The following is a 22653-nucleotide window of genomic DNA, read 5'->3' as shown; positions in this document are numbered from 1 at the left end:
TGTATAATTGGTAACACCTTGGTTAATCATTTTATGTATGCTGATGATTTGGCCATTTTCTCTCCCAGCAGTGCTGGTTTTCAGCAGCTACTGAATATCTGCTCTGAATATGGTGTGAAATTTGATGTGCTTTATAACGCCAAAAAGAGTGCTGTATTGATATGCAGGACAAAAGTGGACAAAGATCTTTGTTTTCCAGACTTTTATCTGTCACGACAAGTGATGAGTGTTTGTAGTAAAATTAAATACCTGGGTCATTACATTACAGATCAGTTAGCTGATGATGAGGATTTATACAGGCAGCGTCGCATATTATATGCCCAAGCTAACATGCTGGTAAGAAAATTCCACAGGTGCACGCACGGATGATGTCAAAATTGGCCTGTTTAAAGCATATTGCACTTCTCTGTATACTGCTCCTTTATGGACTAAGTTTAAAAAGACTAGTATGCAGAAGCTTCAGGTTGCTTATAATGAATGTATGAGGATACTGCTCAACAAACCCAGGTGCTCTAGTCTAGTGCAAGTGAGTTGTTTTGTATGCAGGGCTCAGCACCTTTCAAGCATTACTGAGAAGACTCATCTACAAATTCATTTGTCGCCTGAATGAATGACTCCCAGAATAGCATTGTGATGCTGCTAGTAAATCCTAGGTTTAGTGGCGTAGGATACCAATCATCACCATGGAAAGGCTGGTATAAGTGTCTTTTATAGAAATGCTGTATTGTAGTTTTTTTTTATTATTTATTTATTTTTCTTCTTATTTTAGCTTTCTCTTTTTATCTCTTTGTATATGTATCCGATTTATGTATGTTGCATGTTATGTCTGTGCCTTCTGAATGGACCAAGAGTCTGGAAATAAAAGTTGATGATGATGATTACTATGTGCAATAAACATTTACTCAAACGTTTTACCCCAAAATTATTAGATTATTCCATGCATATCAGAATGCAATTATAGAAAAAGTGACTTTAAAATGACTAAGTCTGTATTTTATTTTTTTATACATATGACACTAGTCTGATGGCTTAACAGAAACCGAGCCCAGTGTGTCAGTATTTCACTCGACCAACATCAGGGAAAGCCAAGTGCAATAACGTTATATGAATGATCTGAAAGCCCACCACTTCCACCAAGCTTATAAAGACACACAGAAGGAGAGAGAAATGCAGCAGCAGCGAACTTACTTCAGCCCACTGTAGTACAGATGTTTGATTCTCCAAGAAAATGGCAAAATATGCTGATACCCGGTCCAAAAAAATAATCACAGAAATGATTGCTACAGAAAATGTAACAGTTAGCTGATGATTCCCACACTTTGTTTGCACCATTTGACTTGACTAGGAGCGTGTTCTCCATTTAAACCAGGAGCTAAATCCTTTTAAACTCAAACTGTAATCCTTTGCGCGATGTCTGATTATGTTCCGGACTGAAATGTTTGGGGCATATGCACATTATATCCGCTCACGCGAGTGAACGTCAAAATAAAAGTCCTCCGTCCCAACAACACAAATGAAACCCAAGAGCAGAAAATTAAATACCATAACAAAAATAAACAATAAATAAATCGTTTAAGGACAATATTACTTTCATATTTTAAACATTTAAACTAAAAACGAAATATAACTAAATACTTGTGGGATTCCAACTACACAGCCTACATATTTAACAATACTGGACATATAATTTGAAATGGAGATTTATCACTAAATCTTTTTTGAGGTAATAGCGATCATAGATATTATATAGAGACTAGATGCCCTATTGGCCGCTGGGCACTGAGAAATATGGCAGCCATCTTAAACCGGTCATACTTCGTCGCATAGCAGCAGTTTAGTTGCCGGGCACTTTGCGGCATATTCCTGCTCAAATCGGCGGACCACCGCAAATAGGGCTCGGGAGATTACTTTTCACAAGTAGAATTTAACGTTACCATACTATTGGTTGTATTTTGTGAATAGAATATTACCAGAGAGTTAAGAAGGACCAAGGATCTTTGATATTACTGTACTGAAATCGTGGCAAGCTAGCTAGGCTATGTTTACTGCACCGGCCGGTGTTCACCCGGCTATGAACTGAGACTTGATAAGTCATATTCCATAACACTGACTTAGTTTACAACTGACACAATAATGCTATTGTAGAAATAAAACAAATATTACTGGTATAACATTGGCCTGTGAATTTTCCACAAGTGACACGTACCCAAGACTGTATTATTATCAGTCTTGCGCAGTCACTACTTGTAGCTTAACTAGTAATGTAGTGTGTGTGTGTGTGTGTGTGTGTGTGTGTGTTGGGACTCGAGAGGCGGGCTGCTAAATGTCAAGGGCTGGGAGGAGATGGATGCAGAAGAACGCGGTAGTACAGTGTGTGTGTGTGTGTGTGTGTGTGACAGAGAGAGACAAATATAAAAAGCTTCAAGTAGACTCTAATACAATAATCACATATTGTTTATTCAATTTATTGAAATATCTGACTTTACTGCCATTATCTTTCTGCTTCTCTATCATATTGATTTGCAAAATACATAACGTTTTCATAGCCTACATCACTTATATAATAGGGTGACCAGACGTCCCCGGTTTCAGGGAACAGTCCCTGTTTTTGGATGCCTGTCCCTGGCTAAATACAGTAAAAAACTACCTCTATCCCCGTTTTGTTTTTGAAGACACAACATTGGAGTTTCGCCGAACCATGTGTCCTGTATCATAGCTACCTGACCTTTGCAGAAAAAAACCCGCGTGAAAATCAGTTCGGTATTCAGTGACCGGTTTAAGATGGCGGCCCCACGGCTCGTCCGCGCCAGTAGGCAGTAGCAGTCGATAGGGCGTCTATCTATTATGATGTCTATGATGGCGATGACTCCGTTTCAGAAGATGAGGATGGTGATGAAGTTGTTAGGGTGCAACCTAATATGTCACCTCTTTCTGACACTGTGTACAGCTATATTGCAATTAAATCTCCTGGACTAGTCAACCATTAGAAATAAAAAAGCATATACAGTCAGTGTTAAGGCTATATGGATGAGTTTAGGGTTTTGTGTTTACACTTCGCAGCTTTGGTCAAGTCCTCAAAGCAGTACACCAGAGTTTCCTTCTGTGGTACATATAGCCTACCAGAGTCCCGTAAATGTGCCGTTGTTCAATGCATTCTCAGTAAACAAGTCACAGGGCTATGTTAACATGGGACATTCGGTTTCATTGGATGAACAGACTTGTCAGCGCACTTCAGATTTTTTTCCTCAACATTAATGTAGTTATCATATTTTCTTGAATGTTTAAATGAGTTCTCATCACAAATAACAACAGATGTAGATTAAGTTAAAGTCCTGTGAAAAACACTGAGTGGGAACCACACATTTTATAACTGAAATTAGCAGAACATATGATAGAGTGATGATGAATTATTACAAATACTGATATTCTCTCTGGCTAATATTCACATAGGCCTACAGTTAACATGATCCCCAGTAGATCCGTAACACCCCATTGAGTTTCAGCGTCGAGTCTTCTCATATTTACACAACCATCACACACACTTTATACAGTTTGATTAAGCGACAGACTCATTTCTGTATTGTTTTCATCGATCACAGCAATACTTCTGCGTCTTTTCTGGCGTCTTTTCTACTGAAATAAACATTTAGTGCAGCAGCAGCGAGCATGAGGAGAATATGATGAGTTCTTTCAGACCGGAGCGATTTTGTGTGATTGTCTCGATGTTTGGAGTGAGAACTGTTACTGAATGTCAAAAACGGTCTAATTTCTGTGAGGGGAATTGATCATTGGCGGCTGGTGCTAAAAAAAATTGCAACAGCAAGCAAAAGGAATTATTAATGCAGAACTGAATGCAGGCTAATTGTTAAATAACAATTCAACAGTGATAATAATGTATGCCTACTGCTTAGCTAAAAATGGAAAATTCAGAATTTAAAGCATGTCATGATGTTGGATTGGGCAATAGCCTATTGCCAAAGAAATCTGAATGTTTGGCCTAAATGGCGATGTATGGTATAATCTCAGTATTATTATTGTTTAAATATTTGAATTATTTTTTTTATTTCATATCCTGATTAATATTGTCCTACAAAAGGTTCATATTGAAGGCTAATATGAAACGAAACATGCAACCTTGCACCCAAAAAAGGGGGTAAAATCACATTACATTTTAACATTGCAACATTACGATCTAAAAACAAAATAATGCTTTTTAAATAAGCAGTTAAATGTACTAAACTTAAAATGAAAATAAATCAAAAACTGATATCATAAAAATACACTTGCACATTTATGTTCACCAACAACAAATATTCAACAACAAATATTTAAGCAAAATATATTTATAATTTAGTGTTAATGTATATTTTAGTCAGAATTATTGCGCTCCGTCTGTTGTCAAAATGGAAATATTTGCTTGAGCTTGACTTTCTAACATTTACAGATGGAGAATGTGTCCGTGGAACAGGGCCGTTCACAGACATTTTGAGGGGCAACCAAAAAAGGGGGCACAACAACCCTTATATATTCATGGACAATAAGATTACAATCAGGATTTAGTGCTAAATCAATGTATGTTGTTATAATTACTCTTCCAATTAAATAATTAAATGTCTGTCTTATCACACTCTAGCATATGTATTTACTGTCAGCCAGTTTAACTGATGCTCAGTGGGCTCTCCCTCACTCTCTGAGCTGCCTCATCTTAAATGGAAGTATTAGACCTTTAATTTAAATATTTTATAGTTACAGTATAAATTGAAATTATATACAGTAGGTTACAACAGTTCTAAAGTCGAACCGGGGTAAGATGCACATTTGACTTAATTCTCTTTTAGACCACTCGATGGCACAAATTACGCTCAGCACTTTTCTTCATAAACGCTTTTGATGATGGACTTGGAAATTTCCTGACTCAAATAATGTGTTTCTAACAGCAAACACTGTTCCTGTTTTCACCTCGTTTATTATGCTAATGTCTTCTTCAGAACTCCTGTAAATTTACACTTAAAACTAATTTCAACAGACTGAGGGTATTTGTTGGTTACTATATGTAGCCTGTGTTTATTTCTGTTTATGCTTTCAACTGTTTTTCTTACTTTTATTTATATTTAGAATTTACATTATTATATTCTGTTGTCCATGAGCAAAAAACAAACTCAGTAACTTATATATTTTAGATTTTGGCAGATCAGCTCCTTCTGATCATTCATCATCAGTGAAGCTCCTCCCACTGTAATTCATCATCAGTGAAGCTCCTCCCACTGTAATTCATCATCAGTGAAGCTCCTCCCACTGTAATTCATCATCAGTGAAGCTCCTCCCACTGTAATTCATCATCAGTGAAGCTCCTCCCTCTGTAATTCTCCAATAAATGCTGGAAAATTCCCATCAGCTACAAGTGAAGACGAGCATGAATGCATCAGGAAGAGCTGAAATCTGCAAAGACTGAGTTTATTAAAGAGGACAGTGAGAACACGAGTGATCCAGAACCTGCAGAATGAAACACACTGAAGATCCTGAAGAAAAAAGAGGTTGGTGTTTATTCTTCATTCATTCATGATGCTGAAGAACATTCATGTTAGAAACATTCAAGCACTTCATCACTTTTAGATAAACTGTTCAACTATGAAACGGCTGCAAAAGTAAAAAAAAAAAAAAAAAAGGTCAGTAAAGAATATTTTAACTGTTTTATTTTACATTTATATATGGTTTACAATTTGTAACAATTTTACCAGAATTTGTACCCGAATTTTGTGCGTATTTTTACAAACGTGTAATACAAATAATAGTAATTCCAAAATGTACAAATTTACAATCTACTGATCTTGTATTTCTTGTGTCCCACTTTCACATGCGTGAAAATATGGGATTTGTGCCGACAATGTTTAAAAAATAATATCTGGAAGATCAGTGTACCTCATTCATGGAAAGTTTCAGGAATGTTTAATTTTAAAATTATTGTTATATTTTATTGCAGTTGTCTGTTACATCTGGGATAATTTTTATCTCCGTTCACATATTTCTCTCTTTGAATATTTAGAAAAATTGAAAATTAGTTTTTCTTTCATGTCAGACCTGATGAAAATGAAGGAGGAGAGAGAAGAACTGAGTGAAGTGAAGGAGGAGAGAGAAGAACTGAGTGAAGTGAAGGAGGAGAGTGAAGAACTGAGTGAAGTGAAGGAGGAGAGAGAAGAACTGAGAGAAGTGAAGGAGGAGAGTGAAGAACTGAGTGAAGTGAAGGAGGAGAGTGAAGAACTGAGTGAAGTGAAGGAGGAGAGAGAAGAACTGAGTGAAGTGAAGGAGGAGAGAGAAGAACTGAGTGAAGTGAAGGAGGAGAGAGAAGAACTGAGAGAAGTGAAGGAGGAGAGAGAAGAACTGAGTGAAGTGAAGGAGGAGAGAGAAGAACTGAGTGAAGTGAAGGAGGAGAGAGAAGAACTGAGTGAAGTGAAGGAGGAGAGAGAAGAACTGAGTGAAGTGAAGGAGGAGAGAGAAGAACTGAGTGAAGTGAAGGAGGAGAGTGAAGAACTGAGAGAAGTGAAGGAGGAGAGTGAAGAACTGAGTGAAGTGAAGGAGGAGAGAGAAGAACTGAGTGAAGTGAAGGAGGAGAGTGAAGAACTGAGTGAAGTGAAGGAGGAGAGAGAAGAACTGAGTGAAGTGAAGGAGGAGAGTGAAGAACTGAGTGAAGTGAAGGAGGAGAGTGAAGAACTGAGTGAAGTGAAGGAGGAGAGTGAAGAACTGAGTGAAGTGAAGGAGGAGAGAGAAGAACTGAGTGAAGTGAAGGAGGAGAGTGAAGAACTGAGTGAAGTGAAGGAGGAGAGTGAAGAACTGAGTGAAGTGAAGGAGGAGAGAGAAGAACTGAGTGAAGTGAAGGAGGAGAGAGAAGAACTGAGTGAAGTGAAGGAGGAGAGTGAAGAACTGAGTGAAGTGAAGGAGGAGAGTGAAGAACTGAGTGAAGTGAAGGAGGAGAGTGAAGAACTGAGTGAAGTGAAGGAGGAGAGTGAAGAACTGAGTGAAGTGAAGGAGGAGAGAGAAGAACTGAGTGAAGTGAAGGAGGAGAGTGAAGAACTGAGTGAAGTGAAGGAGGAGAGTGAAGAACTGAGTGAAGTGAAGGAGGAGAGTGAAGAACTGAGTGAAGTGAAGGAGGAGAGTGAAGAACTGAGTGAAGTGAAGGAGGAGAGTGAAGAACTGAGTGAAGTGAAGGAGGAGAGAGAAGAACTGAGTGAAGTGAAGGAGGAGAGAGAAGAACTGAGTGAAGTGAAGGAGGAGAGTGAAGAACTGAGTGAAGTGAAGGAGGAGAGTGAAGAACTGAGTGAAGTGAAGGAGGAGAGAGAAGAACTGAGTGAAGTGAAGGAGGAGAGTGAAGAACTGAGAGAAGTGAAGGAGGAGAGTGAAGAACTGAGTGAAGTGAAGGAGGAGAGTGAAGAACTGAGTGAAGTGAAGGAGGAGAGAGAAGAACTGAGTGAAGTGAAGGAGGAGAGAGAAGAACTGAGTGAAGTGAAGGAGGAGAGAGAAGAACTGAGAGAAGTGAAGGAGGAGAGAGAAGAACTGAGTGAAGTGAAGGAGGAGAGAGAAGAACTGAGTGAAGTGAAGGAGGAGAGAGAAGAACTGAGTGAAGTGAAGGAGGAGAGAGAAGAACTGAGTGAAGTGAAGGAGGAGAGAGAAGAACTGAGTGAAGTGAAGGAGGAGAGAGAAGAACTGAGTGAAGTGAAGGAGGAGAGAGAAGAACTGAGTGAAGTGAAGGAGGAGAGAGAAGAACTGAGTGAAGTGAAGGAGGAGAGAGAAGAACTGAGTGAAGTGGAGGAGGAGAGAGAAGAACTGAGTGAAGTGAAGGAGGAGAGAGAAGAACTGAGTGAAGTGAAGGAGGAGAGAGAAGAACTGAGTGAAGTGGAGGAGGAGAGAGAAGAACTGAGTGAAGTGAAGGAGGAGAGAGAAGAACTGAGTGAAGTGAAGGAGGAGAGAGAAGAACTGAGTGAAGTGAAGGAGGAGAGAGAAGAACTGAGTGAAGTGAAGGAGGAGAGAGAAGAACTGAGTGAAGTGAAGGAGGAGAGAGAAGAACTGAGTGAAGTGAAGGAGGAACATCATGTCCAACCTGGAGAAAAACCTTTAGAAAAAAGAAAAGACAATAAATCTTTCACCTGCACTCAGTGTGGAAAGAGTTTCACAACCAAACAAAGTCTTGAGCGTCACATGAGAGTTCACACAAGAGAGAAGCCACATGTATGCAATCAATGTGGGAATAGTTTCAGTCAATCATCATACGTTGATGTTCACATGAGGATTCACACTGGAGAGAAGCCGTTCATGTGTGAACAGTGTGAAAAGAGATTCTCAGACAAAAATTTTCTTAGGATTCACATGAAAGTTCATACAGGAGAGAAGCCACATGTATGCTATCAATGTGGGAAGAGTTTCAGTCAATTAGCAAACCTTAGGAAACACATGATGATCCACACCGGAGAGAAGCCGTTCACATGTGATCAATGTGGAAACAGCTTCACAACCAAAGAAGATCTTAAACGTCACATCAGAGTTCACACCGGAGAGAGGCCGTTCACATGTGATCAATGTGGAAAAACATTTTGTAGTGCAACAGTCCTGAAGAAACACCTGTCAGTTCATACGAAGGAGAAGCCACATTCATGTTCTGTGTGTGGAAAGAGTTTTTCAGTGAAGCAAACTTTACATAGACATCAGAAAACTCATACTGGTGTAAGAGAGTACATGTGCTTTGAGTGTGAAAAGACTTTTGCTTCAAGGATGAATTTAAAACGGCACCAGAGGATTCACACTGGAGAAAAACCTTACAAGTGTTCACACTGCGACAAGAGATTCAGTCAGTCGACAGATCTGAAAAGGCATGAGAGGATCCACAGCAGAGAGAAGCTATGGCGTTATTTTTTAGTCAAAAGTTATGAGCGTGTAAGACATGCTCACGAGCACATTATGTTATTTCACACGCGCAAAAATGAACCTTCAGCTGGCATGATAAAAGTACTCGCGCACAAATTGAACAACCGAGAGGTGTACAGGTAGCTGCGAGCGAGCGCCTGGCATACTCTCACAGGTTAACTCTGCTTGTACAGTGGAATCCTGCTCGCGCGCAGCGGGCTTCTGCTCGCGGAGTGCTGTTTTGCTCGCGCAGTGGATTTCTGCTCGCTTAGCTGATTTCTGCTCCCTCGAGTCTACATGACTTTTGACAATTTGGGGGCGGAACCAAGGAGGGCACTGACCCTCTTATGATTGGTCACTTTAATCGTAATCACAACCACAGGGACATCTTTGTACTTTGATTGACAGCTCTCATTACAGGAAGCACGGAGTCAAAGTATCTGACGGAGTTTTTTTTTTTTATTGAAATATCAAGATTTACAGACAAACATGGCTGCATAACTTCCTTTTCTTTAGAATAGGATACAAGGACAATATAGTCAGAGGGAGCAGCTCTTCATACAACAAGAATATAAATGTAGTCTTAGTACAAAAATAAGGATATTTGTAAGCAAAATAAACATTTTAATAAATAAACGGTAAGGAATTATAATATAACATGACATAAGGGGAGAATTCAGTCTTTGTTTTCCATTTATCTTAGTTGGGAAGTGTTTTAGGGTATCATATATTTTTTGTGCTTTAGGACCTTTCAAAGTTTTTAAGGATTTTATATACAGTTTAAATTCATTTAAAAAAAAAAAACTAAAAAAAAAAACTCAGTCAGATCCTTTGACTCAGACTTCCTGTAATGAGAGCTGTCCATCAAGGTACAAAGATGTCCTGTGGTTGCGATTACGATGAAAGTGACCAATCATATGAGGGTCAGTGCCCTCCTTGGTTTCCACCCCCAAATTGTCAAAAGTCATGTAGACTCGAGGGAGCAGAAATCAGCTGAGCGAGCAGAAATCCACTGCGCGAGCAAAAACAGCACTCCGCGAGCAGAAGCCCGCTGCGCGCGAGCAGGATTCCACTGTACAAGCAGAGTTAACCTGTGAGAGTATGCCAGGCGCTCGCTCGCAGCTACCTGTACACCTCTCGGTTGTTGAATTTGTGCGCGAGTACTTTTATCATGCCAGCTGAAGGTTCATTTTTGTGCGTGTGAAATAACATGATGTGCTCGTGAGCATGTCTTACACGCTCATAACTTTTGACTAAAAAATAACGCCATAGAAGCCGCACACGTGTGATCAAAGCACAAAGGATTTTTTGCATAATTAACATTTTAATTGTTTGGTCAGACATTTACACATTCTGGGAATAAATCGGGGATTATGTTAAACGTTGAGTTCTATGTTAAATACGAATATATAAACAATTGGACAGTGCGTGCACAGTACCTATAACTGTGTTTTGCACCTGCTTTCTGCCTATTGCTGATTGAGATTGACTCGCATGCTAAATGACCGACCTACACTCTCATTTCATTCACAAACAAAATGTACCAGTTCGTTCAATTTGTTCACGAACGAGATCTATCTCTCGTTCAGACTCTAAACAGAGCAATCCAATTCAGTGATGGGTGTATTCGTTCAGTAGATCCAACCAGTGACATGCCCCTTCACAGCCTGAACTGAAATGCTATTGGCTGACGTTACGCAAATGAGACCTAACCATTACTGTCAATTCTTTGTTTGTTTTACAGTTTTTAGAGAAGTGCATGACATGAATCAAACGTAATTAACAAAATGAACACAAAAAAGCAGTGCTTACAGTACTGTACAATAGTCAAGTAAATTGTTCAAAGTGCAAAATGCCACAAAACTAAGTCTAAAACACACATATGAAATATAAGAAAAGCAGGTAAAGAGTAGGGGTGACCCTGAATAGTGGAATATTCGATGCATGGATAGGAGGAGCCTGGTTCGACTACCAATCTCACGGTCGAATCTTCGCAGAGGTTATATGAGGGTGCTAAATGTCTGATTTCACATAGAACTACCCGTTTTCTGTCAATACGTTAATATAGGAACCTATTATGATAATTCTGTAAATAAAAATGTACAAAAAAAAGAAGCTTTTAATAAATATTTTTAACGTGCGTGAATAAATCCAAACACCCTGTGACAGATTTAAGTTTCACTTTAGATCCGTGACTGAAAGAGGAGCGTCTTGGCGACAGGGATTTATATCTTTAAAAATGTCAGGGATGAGAAAATCTAAAGTGTGGATGCACACCATCAGAAAGGATATTTTCCCAGACTGGATTTAGCATCAGGAAAACCATGATCGCACTTTTGCCGGACAACGTTAACAAGTTGGTTTTCCTCGGGACATTCTAAAACGCTTAACGTGAAAATAGCTTTTAAAACGCTTAAAGAGCACTTTTACGTGGCTTAATGTAAATCAAGTCAAGTCATCCTCATTTATATATATATATATATATATATATATATATATATATATATATATACGTGGCTTAATGTACACAGTACATACCTTATCACAAATCATACTATGTGCAGATAAGCAGAAGAACCCAGAATATGAACGCAACGCATTCCTCCTATAGAAAGTCACGTAAAGCGTTTTCTTTATGATAACAGTTTTCTATGGGAGGAAAATTAACGGTTAATTAAACGTGTTGCGTTCATATTCTGGGCTCATCTGCTTTTCTGTAGGCTATACAGTATTGTCACGATCCACACACAAATGAAACAGGTAGATCCAATAGCGGTATATTTATTGGGCAACTCCGTAATCATACATCCAGTCCAGGCAATAGGTCGTAATCCATAAGGAAATCCAAATACAAGAACACACAGGCAACATCGGGTATCAGAAGTGGCGTGATAAACAACAAGGACTCCGTGACACATACTGAAACAGACAGGGTTATATACACAGGGAATCGACAATGATAATGGGGAATTGGCTGGGTGCAATGATCAGTGATAAGGAACAGCTGAGTGCAATGATGAGACAAAGGATTGTGGGAAATGTAGTTAATAAGTGAAGGACACCTGTGGGAAAGGAGGACATCTAGTGGACATCAGGGGAACACAAACCCAACACTGTGACATAACCTTCCCTCTACGGAGCGGCTACCAGACGCTCCACGAAAACAACAAAAAACACAGAAAACACAACACAATACAAGAGGTTCAGGAGGGAGGTGGAACGGTGGAGGATCAGGGGGAGGGAAGGTGGGCCAGGTCCATGAAGGGAGACAGGAACAAGGGGTGAGAGTTTAACCGGGGACCAGGGCAAAACAAAAAATCTATCGGGCATCCAGGGGGAAACACAAAGTCCATCGGGAGGCCAGGGCGAGACGCTAAGTTCATCGGGAGACCAGGGCGAGACGCAAAGTCCATCGGGCGGCCAGGGCGGAGAAGACAGTCCATCGGGCGGCCAGGGTGGAGAAGACCCCTCGGGCGGCCAGGGCGGTGAAGACCCCTCGGGCTACCAGGGCGGTGAAGACCCCTCGGGCGGCCAGGGCGGTGAAGACCCCTCGGGCGGCCAGGGCGGTGAAGACCCCTCGGGCGGCCAGGGCAGAGGCTCAGGAACAGCAGAGCCGGCTCAGGAACAGCAGACACCGGCTCAGGAACAGCAGACACCGGCTCAGGAACAGCAGACACCGGCTCAGGTACAGCAGACACTGGCTCAGGAACAGCCACAAGAATTGTAACAGTCACAAAAACAGACACAAACACAGAAACAAACACTGGCTCTGGCACGGGAACAGGCACTGGCTCTGGAACAGGCATTGGCTCTGCCTCCGGCTCTGGAACAGGCATTGGCTCAGCCTCCGGCTCTGGAAAAGACATTGGCTCTGCCTCCGGCTCTGGAAAAGGCATTGGCTCTGCCTCCGGCTCTGGAACAGGCATTGGCTCTGCCTCCGGCTCTGGAACGGGTAATGGCTCTGCCTCCGGCTCTGGAACAGCACACACTAGCTCCGGCTCTGGAACAGCAGACATGGGCATGTCCAGGATCCGAACCAGACGCTCCAGATAGTCCAGATCCAAGAAGGCAGACGGCACTGGCTCTGCCTCCGGCTCTGGAACAGGCATTGGCTCTGCCTCCGGCTCTGGAACCGGCAATGGCTCTGCCTCCGGCTCTGGAACCGGCAATGATTCTGCCTCCGGCTCTGGAACGGGCACTGGCTCTGCCTCCGGCTCTGGAACGGCCATTGGCTCTGCCTCCGGCTCCGGCTCTGGAACAGCAGACACTAGTTCCGGCTCTGGAACAGCAGACACGGGCATGTCCAGGATCCGAGCCAGACGCTCCAGATAATCCAGGTCAGGGAAGGCGGACGGAACGTGAACAGTCTCTCGCTGGGCAGACGGGACGTGAACAGTCTCTGACTGGGCAGACGGGACGTGAACAGTCTCTGACTGGGCAGACGGGACGTGAACAGTCTCTGACTGGGCAGACGGGACGTGATACATCTCTATATCACCTCCTCTACAGCGACCTCCACGGGTCCCGCGGAACTTTACCAACCGGGTCCCCTTAAACAACTCCCTTCTCTCCCGCTCGGTGGCTGGGGAAGAGATGTTGCAAAACATACCGCTGGATCTGTTTGTGACGGAGTCCTTCTGTCACGATCCACACACAAATGAAAAAGGTCAATCTTCAAGGTCAAAAAAGGTCAATCTTCTCAGCTGTAAGAGAAAAAAATATGCAGAACATAAGTATTTTGATGGAGATGATGAAACATTAGGGTTGGAATGGTACATGTATTCGTATTGAAACGAAATGGTACGGGCGTCACGGTTCGGTGCACAAATTTGCACGGAGAATACACGGTATAAAAATAAATACAACTCTAGATAGCGATAAATTTCTCTCTATTTGCGTTTGGTGTGAACGCAGCATAATGAACAGGCTGCGATGTCAAGATTGGAATGCTGGAGTGTGTGTGTGTTTGTGTGTGTGTGTGTGTGTGTGTGTTACAGAGTGAGAGAGAGAGGCGCGGGTAAGTTTAAGAACAGGTGTGGTGGTATGGGTAAAGGCTGATTTATACTTCTGCGTCGGACCTACGCCGGAGCCTCTACGCCGTAGCCTACGCTTTGGTTTTAATTTATACTTCTGCGTCGTTGTCTGCGTTGACGCACGCAGAGGGAGCATGTGAAACCCGAGGAAGCGGTTTGAGCAGACCAATCACAGCGCTTGCGTCCGCGTAGAATTGACGCGTTGTTACATTTTTGGAGAGGTGCATGTCAGGGTACGCCGAAGGTTACGCGCGCTACGCACAGCCTACGGCGTAGCTACGGCGTAAGTTCGACGCAGAAGTATAAATTGGGCTTTAGTTTAAGGGTAGGGTTAGGTGTAAGGGTAAAGTTAGGGACAGGTGTGGTGGTATGGGTAAGTTTAAGGCTAGGGTTAGGTGTAAGGGATGTGTCAACAGTGTAATTATAAATGTAAGTACAAGGAAAAAACATGTATGTACACAATAAGTGCATTGTATTAAATTAATGATTTAAATGTTAGTACATATAAGTTAAGGCCACCTAATATAAAGTGGGTCCTATTTTTTATTATAACTCCGATTGTATTCGTCTGAAAGAAGAATGTATACACCTAGGATGGCTTGAGGGTAAGTAAATCATGGGGTAATTTTCATTTTTGAAACTAACCCTTTAAGGACATTTCAAGGGAATGGAAGAAGCGCTGCTGTTACCAACTGGTGTTCATTCACTCAGTTTCAGCTCAAATGCAATGCCCGACGTTATCGAGTCTGGGTTATTTCAGACGTTTATATTCTATTTAGATAGGCTATTTTTTTCTCAAAATCATTGATGATATTAATAATGCTGCAGTGTTATTTTGTTCTCATGTTTTTTAATGAAACTTGTTTTTCGGTATGGCTTTGAAAATGCCCAGTGATGTCTATAATCACTTTGATCACAAAAAATATAATTAAATGCAAAATGTGCATCGCTAATCAGTCATATACATAGCATTATAATGAGTTTTAAAGTGTGCAAGTGGCTTACGATTACAATGAACCCTGTAAAATATTACTACATACCTTCAAATGTGGGAATTAACTCTTCAAGATTCCATTCTCTTAGTTTAGTTTTCACATATTCGTCCATCTAAGATAAAATAACAGATAAAATACATTTTATGACTAAACTATGTAGGCTACATCCCAATTACAGAGTGGCATGGCAAAATTTGTAGTCATGATGCTAGTTAACATTATTGAACTAGGCAACTGTAGTTAGGTTTAACTTATAGAACTGAAAACATGTAAAACGTCTCATTGCTCTTTAATAATAGTGAAATCATGTTGATGTCAAATATACAAGGCTTAGCCTAACAGAGTTGAAATTAGAAGTGGGGAAAAAAAACAAGAAAAAAAACATAATTTAACAAGTACAACAGTAACAAAAAGGTCTTACTGTTTTGCATTTATTTTTCAATGTCCTTCGATGAACTTTCCAGTCATATCAGAAAGATCACAGTGCTTGCTGTCTTTACATTCTCTAAAACAAAAATTAATGTCAGTCAAAAGGCATTTTATTATCACAGAAAACTTGAGAAAAGCTCTTATCCGAAATTATCCCGGGAGTGGCACGGACAAAATGGCGGTCGAGGTAACGTAAAAAAAAAATTAAAATTAAAAACTTAAAAATATAAAGTAAGTATAATGATTAGTATGCTCATAGTAAATTAATAACATATACTGTTAGAATTGTACAGTTAAACGAAAGCAGAGGGGACAATTTGTGAAGTAGGCTACTGACAGAAGACCAAGCTAACTTTAGCAAAGTTAAACTTCACCGAATCAAACCCGTAGCTAATACAGCAAATCATTTAAAGTAAAGTTAACATATTCATAAGCAAATTTTAAAAATGGACATACCTTTTCCGTTTCTAAGGCCAGCGTCGTGATGACAGTGTTGTGCACTTTATGCCTAGTCCACTGAGCAGAGAATTGAGCCGTATGAGGCGCGCGCTGCGCGGCTGTCATTCGGCCGTGAGGTAACCGTTAATCTCAATTGAGCTGAGAGCGTAAAACTGCGTTTATACAGTAAAATCGTTAGAGAAATGTTGAACATGTAAGGGGTAATGTATTGTGACTCTATTAACATAATTTTTGGAAATAAGACATAAGAAAACCAATAAAAGCAGCAGTTAAGACTTGAGGCAAAAACCGCGAATATTTCAATATAAACTCTTTTCTGACTTTTCCACCTTCCACGAAATCTCACAATAGTCTTGGATAAAAAACAATTGATAACTACTTGAAATTTGTATATTTATTTACCATAAACTTCAACGTCTTTAATTTGCTTCCACCTGAAGGCGTTAAGAAAATGACTGCTTCTCCGACTGGTGTCGTCCGTGTTGTTGCGTTGTGCGTGCTCTCTTTCACGTCCGCGTTCCCAACCCAGCACCGCTGGGTTACAGATTAAGAACGATTTTCAACCCAAATTGGGTTACATCAACCCAGCATCCTTACCCAACAGTCTCAACCCAGAGTTTGGGTTGAAAAACAACCCAGCATTTTTTAGAGTGTTGTAAAGTGTTAAGAGTTCAGTTGATTAGGGACCGTTCGGTATTTATGGAAAGGTCCACCGGAGGAAAATAGGGGAGGGTCATGTCTTTTTATTCTTTGTTGAGGGGAGGGTCATTCAACTTTTTTTAGTCTAGGGGGAGGGTCACCCAACTTTTGTATTCATGAAAACAGCAAAATTTTCAAAGTGGCTTGTTTGGTGCATATTTTTTCCATGTAGCTCCATGTAGCTCTCTCAGTCTCGGCCCCCCATACCTAGCAGATGTGTCTGACCCAACAAAAATCCAGTTTGGCGCTGTCTGACAGTGCGCGCGCTCCAGTACGCGCTCAGAAAAAGTGCATCATGTCAGAGCTGAACGCCAATGAAATGTTTACCCAACAAAGCTTTAAAGCATGAGCAAATAATGAACTTTTGTGATTGCGAATAAGGTCAGTGTCCTGTGAGTGTAAATCTACCGCTGCATTAACATGCGATGTGAATGTACGTCGAGTTTTACAGTATTGGGACTGAGGCGCCAGAACTGCAGCTGATGGAATGTGCGCTGTAGCACGATACTGTTTTAGTTTTCATTCTTATTGTTTCCATAACAATATTAGTGAGTAGATCTACTGAAATTGCCACCATAACAGTGGAGTGTGATGTGTAAGACGTAGGGCTACCACATTTTTAAATTACTATTAGTATTACATACATTATTATACATAGTATACAATAATACATTGTGTTTAATATGTCCTTTAATGAGATCTAATATATGTTGTTATAAATACATAGATCCGACTACAGTTTCCATGTGCTTTAATGGTCCAGTGGCAGAACTTTTGCCAAGCGTGTCAGAGGTTCTGGGTTCTAATCTGCACTAAGTAGTATAGTTTTTTTTTTCCTAATCAAAATTGTTTATTAGTGGTTGTATATCAAATAGGGAAACGTTTTTTGTGCATTATGTTTTCACCGTAACGAATAGAGTCTCTCCGCAACTGATTGAAGCGCGCGTCCGTGTGAAGACTGTGCGCGAGTCACAACAGAACACTGTATCCGCGCCTCTGATAGCACCGGCAACGAGCACTTTGGTCACTTGATTTCAAAAACAACACATTTCAGATCGCCTCTTATTTAACAGACGAACGAAATTAATGCTCTACTAGAGTTAACTGGAGATGTTTTATTTATTTGTGTTGGTACATCTGTGCCCCGAGATGTTTCAAAAGTGGTGGGGACACAATCGACCCTGGCAAAAAGTGGTGGGGACATGTCCCACCCGTCCTGCCCGCAAAAACGCCTATGTAACATAATATTAATAACATACGTAGACCTACACCAAAAAACTAGTTTAGGATAAATTCTTTCAAATTGGGCAATTACAGCGGTATGGACGTTACATTTGCAGTCAAAACCTGAAATCTAAATTATTAGAAAATGCATTTAATACGTCTGTTTATATATCCACACTCCCTTAATAAAAGAGTAAAGACATTAGAAAAATATCAGTCTACACATGCGTTTTATATTTAATTTGAGCGAAATACACATGTGACGTGACACAAAAAATCTTTAACTTTTAGGTGGCAAAATATTTTTTAGTAATTCTACAAATTACACTGCGCAAAACAAAAGTAGGCTAATACTAACCGGATGAAGAAGGGTCGGCCTCCACAGAACATAAAATATTCATTTCATTTTATTTTTCGTGTTCGCATTTATAAGGAAAAAAAAAGTCTGAAAGAGACTTTAAAACTTTCACACAGACCTCAAACAGAAAGCACACAGTGAATTTCGTTTTTTATTAATTGTATCTTAATTTTAATCAATGTTTCATCAACCAATTGCCTGGATTTAATAAATAAGAAGTAGAAAATAGATCATCATGACACGGAGGCGCCGGCGCGTGAACTGGACTCTCGTCTCATAAATGAAAAGAAACTCAGCATATAATGTACTTGCCTCACAGACCTGAGAAATATATAGAAAGCTCGGTGTTTACTTTTAAACAGAACATTTAAAAAAGAAAGAAAACAGACTGCTCTCGGCTTATGTAGTCATCCGTATGAAATCTGCATTTCTCTCTGGTGCGTTCACTACTGCGAAGATTGCGAGTCAGCATCTCAACTTCATCTTTGCATTACTTTTGCTGGTTCTTTGTGGCAGCTTTTAGATACTTTATTGGGACCGCCACCCTTACATGTTACATGAACGCGTCACCACAGCATCAGCACTGAAAACTTGATTTTTTTTTCCAAATCCAAAATCAAAAATCGTGATACGAACCAAATTGTATGTTTGGTTTATCGTTGAAGCCTTAGTAAGATGAGAAAGCAGGAGTTTAGTCGTTTGTCGTGGTTGTACAAAAAAAAAAAACAATGGCTATCTGAACATTTTTGCCAAGCGCAAACCAGTATTCAATAAATTATCGGGGAGGGTCATGCCTTTTTTCACAATCATTTTGGAGGGTCATAGAAAAATGTATTAGGGCGAAGGGAGGGTCAAGTCTTTTTTGACTACAGATCTCAAATTTCCTCCGGTGGCCCCTTAAATAAATAACGAACAGTCCCTTACTCAATATATCATGACATAATAGGCTACAGACACTATATTTTTGATTTTGTCATGATCAGCACTTGAGAATTTACCATAACACAAATAGACAAAGAACAGAAGGTTTTAGCACATTTGGTTCTAAAGTTGTTCAATGTTAGACCTAAAAGGGGAAGTAGTTTATATGATAGAATTTATTAGAATCATGGTTAGTATAAGCAACTAGCACTGTGAGTATGTTCTTCTGTGCATATATCCGTATGAACAATGTTATATATGTTATAATTTAAATGTCATTTCTATTTCATTTAGAACCACTGCTGTTTAAATGTTGCTGCAAATGACCACCCATTAAAGAGATATACGTCTCTGACCGGACTTCTTGTGACTGCTCATTTTCCACCAGAATATAAGATAGTCTTCATTACAGTCGCAGAAAAATAGAAACCGTTTCTAAAATTGAATCGTCCTGACAGCCAGGAGTATTTAATGCTGAAACGGCTTGCCATAGGCCGCTGATGACGTCACCGCTCGCTCGCGCCGTCTCTCCCTTCATTGAGTTCCCTTTCGAGAGGTCTCTCCTATTGCGTAAGTAGCTTACGCTATGGGAAAACTCCTTTTCTCGAGAATATTGAAGTCTTTATGTAAAACGCATTGCAGCTGCACAGCTGACAGCAATGAACGAAGGCAGCTCGGTCATTGGCTGTGCTGCGGCAACTTGCTCGAACCAATGACGGGGCGACTCTGAATGCGCGACCAATGAGCGCGCTTCGCGCCCGCGCGCGTCAGAGCCCGCCAAGATGGGCGTGGCCAAGAGCTATATATTGGGCGCCCCGTCATGAGAGTTCTTTAGATTTAATCTCCTTCAGCGAACACCTTCTTCGCTGGATCCTCCGGATTATTGAAGCTTCGCCGTCGAAAAGAATACCAGCGGGATTTGCTACGAGGACGTCGGCACCTTCAGCCGCCTTCTAACGCGATCCTACTGAGCCATCCGGCGTACTGCTCACGCAAGTATTTACATCTGTTCGCTCTGCGACACTTGTAAAAGAGCAAATTTTCCAAGGCGTTGTTTCAAATGCCTTCCTGCGCGTCGTGCAGAGACCTTCTCCCGGACGGGGATCGTCACATCATCTGCGCTCGCTGCCTGGGCCGGGACCACGCAGAAGCTGCTTTGACCAAGGGCGGATTCCCCGAATGTGACGACCTGGGTCTCTCCGCACTGCGGGCTCGCCTCGCCGCTTTCGCCGTGAGCGAGCCCATCGCCGCCATCCCTCTGTTCGAGCCGCGCACTAAGAAAAAGCGCCGCTCACAGAGGCTTCCTGAACCTGAGCTCAGTGACGTCACGCCGAGCCAGTCTCCGCGTGCTTCACCGCCGCTCTTGCCTTCCCCACCGCCGGTTCAGTTCACCCAGCCGGACCCACACCCCTCTAGCAGAGCGGTGGGCCTTGTGACTTTCGGCGCGTCCGAGGACGACGGGGGAATGGATGACAGCTTGTCAATCGACGCTGCATCGGACGACTGGCCGGGCTCCACTCTCGACCCCGCCCCGTCGACGCTAGCTAGCGCGAGCGGGGGCTCCACCATGGATAGCGAGATTATCCGCGTTCTCTCTAAGGCCGTGGAAGACCTCGGGCTCGATTGGTCTTCTCCCGAAGAACCAACCCGGAGCCGACTGGATGAGTGGTTTCTGCAGGGGCGCCAGCAGGCCCCTCGGCAAAGGCCTTCTCCCTTCTTCCCGGAAGTTCACGACGAACTCACCAAGTCGTGGAAAGCCCCCCACTCTGCGCGCCTAAAGCCTTCTTTTTCTTCCTCGCTCTCCTCTGTGGACGGCGCGAAGGAAAGAGGCTACGAGGGAACACCGCCCCTCGAGGAGGCCGTGGCCAATCATCTCTGCCCGCCCTCCACCACCGGATGGAAAGCCAAAGCTTCCCACCCCTCGAAGCCCTGCCGCACTACTTCAGCTCTCGCCGGTCGCGCCTACGCCGCCGCCGGCCAAGCTGCATCAGCGCTTCACTCTATGGCGGTACTTCAAGTGTTCCAAGCCAAGCTTCTCCGCTCTATGGACGAGTCTGGCCCCGAACCCGAAGCCTTTAAGGACCTACGCAGCGCGACTGACATAGCCCTGCGAGCCACGAAGGCCACCGCCCAGTCTATCGGCCGTGCCATGGCTAATTTGACTGTTCTCGAGCGCCATCTGTGGTTGACTCTGACTGAGATGAAGGACGCGGATAAGGCGCCATTTCTCGACGCGCCTATCTCCACCAGCGGGCTGTTTGGACCGGCGGTTAAGGGTTTCGCCGAACGCTTCACTGAGGCCCAGAATGCTTCACAAGCTATGCGGCATTTCCTGCCCAAGCGCTCCAGCTCATCGGAGAGCAGACAGAGGCCGCCGCAGCCGCAGCGGGCTAGAACAGCCCCCACCGCCTCTCAGCCCGCGCCTCAGGCTGACGCCCGACGCCGCTCGCGCTCTCACAACCGCAAGCCGCCTTCTGAGCGACGGGGTCCTCGGCCCAAGATTGTGCTGAACCCCGAGCCTCGAAAGCCGTCCTAGCCACAAGAATGAAAAGAGAGAGTGCGTGTCTCGCAAAAGCCGGACCACTCTCTCTGCAAAAGCTCAAGCATTACCCAGTCCCCTTACAGGCGGCTGGATATGTTCATACAGCAGTCAATGGGCCAGTCACAGAGCTCGCTCACCTGCAAACAAACGCCGTTTTTACGGCGACGCACAGAAAACACAAAAAGAGTCTTTTTCTGCCTGTGTCACTAAGGGTTCACATGTCCACAAGGTGTGCATTCCCAGATACTGTCAAAACAGTGCCAAATTCATTCCCAGCTCAAGCTGCGCACCCCATGAATGTAGATCACGTGCCTACGGTCATGTACGCACCACTACACACAAGCACTGTTCACACAGTTATAAATTCATCCCCAGTAAAAGCGGGAAACATTATAAAAGTGACGCGTGTGCCTACCACTGTTTATGCATCGCCCACTTATAAACACTGTCCTTACAGTGTCAAACACAACCCCAGCCCAGGCTGCGAGTTTTACAGACACAGCGCGCGCTGCTGTAATCACACACGCGCCCATTCACTCAGCTGCTCAGCGCGCGCCCGCGCCTCTGAGAGCTATGAGCTCAGGCGATTCGCTGGCCGGGTCCCTGCGTCACAGCGGCCCGCCCCTAGCCTGTATTCAGCCCATATCTGTACACGCAGCGGCATGGGAAAATATTCCAGATATGCCGAAATGGGTATTGAATATAGTAAAGCACGGATACTCGCTCCAGTTCGCTCGCAGACCACCACGTTTTACGACTGTGGTCGAGACGAAAGTGAGAAAAGAGTGCTCACATGTTCTACGCACCGAGGTGCGCAAACTAATAGAAAAGGGCACTGTGGAAACTGTTCCCCCGTCTCTGAGCGAGGCAGGTTTTTACAGCCGCTATTTTCTCGTCCCGAAAAAGGATGGCGGTCTCCGCCCCATCCTAGATCTCAGACACCTGAACAAAGCACTAATGATTCGCTCGTTCAGAATGTTAACAACCAAGCATATCCTCGCGCAAGTACGCCCAGGAGATTGGTTTCTCTCAGTGGATCTGAAAGATGCTTACTTTCACATTCCAATAGCGCCTCATCACAGGCCGTTTCTGAGATTCGCT

The 22653-nt window shown here is 42.7% G+C and overlaps 3 protein-coding genes and 1 pseudogene across 4 annotated transcripts in view; 2 read left to right on the top strand and 2 right to left on the bottom strand.

Annotated features, from left to right (window-relative positions):
* Positions 1-22653, bottom strand: part of LOC143714443 (uncharacterized) — a 207832-nt pseudogene that overhangs the window by 23310 nt on the left and 161869 nt on the right. The gene's annotated exons all lie outside the window — the stretch shown is intronic.
* LOC143714420 (uncharacterized) overlaps positions 1-22653 on the top strand; it is a 596609-nt gene that overhangs the window by 444486 nt on the left and 129470 nt on the right. The gene's annotated exons all lie outside the window — the stretch shown is intronic.
* LOC143714411 (uncharacterized) overlaps positions 1-22653 on the bottom strand; it is a 245919-nt gene that overhangs the window by 197220 nt on the left and 26046 nt on the right. The window lies entirely within an intron of this gene.
* LOC143714488 (uncharacterized) overlaps positions 8099-22653 on the top strand; it is a 31588-nt gene continuing 17033 nt past the window's right edge. The window contains exon 1 of the mRNA XM_077205713.1: positions 8099-8887. Within this exon, the coding sequence (XP_077061828.1) occupies positions 8191-8887 (697 nt within the window). The 5' untranslated portion in view covers positions 8099-8190. The remainder of the gene's footprint in view (positions 8888-22653) is intronic.

This window comes from Siphateles boraxobius, unplaced genomic scaffold (assembly GCF_051911475.1).
Source record: "Siphateles boraxobius isolate OS27281-9 unplaced genomic scaffold, OSU_SipBor_1 54, whole genome shotgun sequence".
NCBI classification, from domain to species: Eukaryota; Metazoa; Chordata; class Actinopteri; order Cypriniformes; family Leuciscidae; genus Siphateles; species Siphateles boraxobius.
Note: the sequence above shows the minus strand (reverse complement) of the source record. Positions and strands in the feature narration are given on the sequence as shown.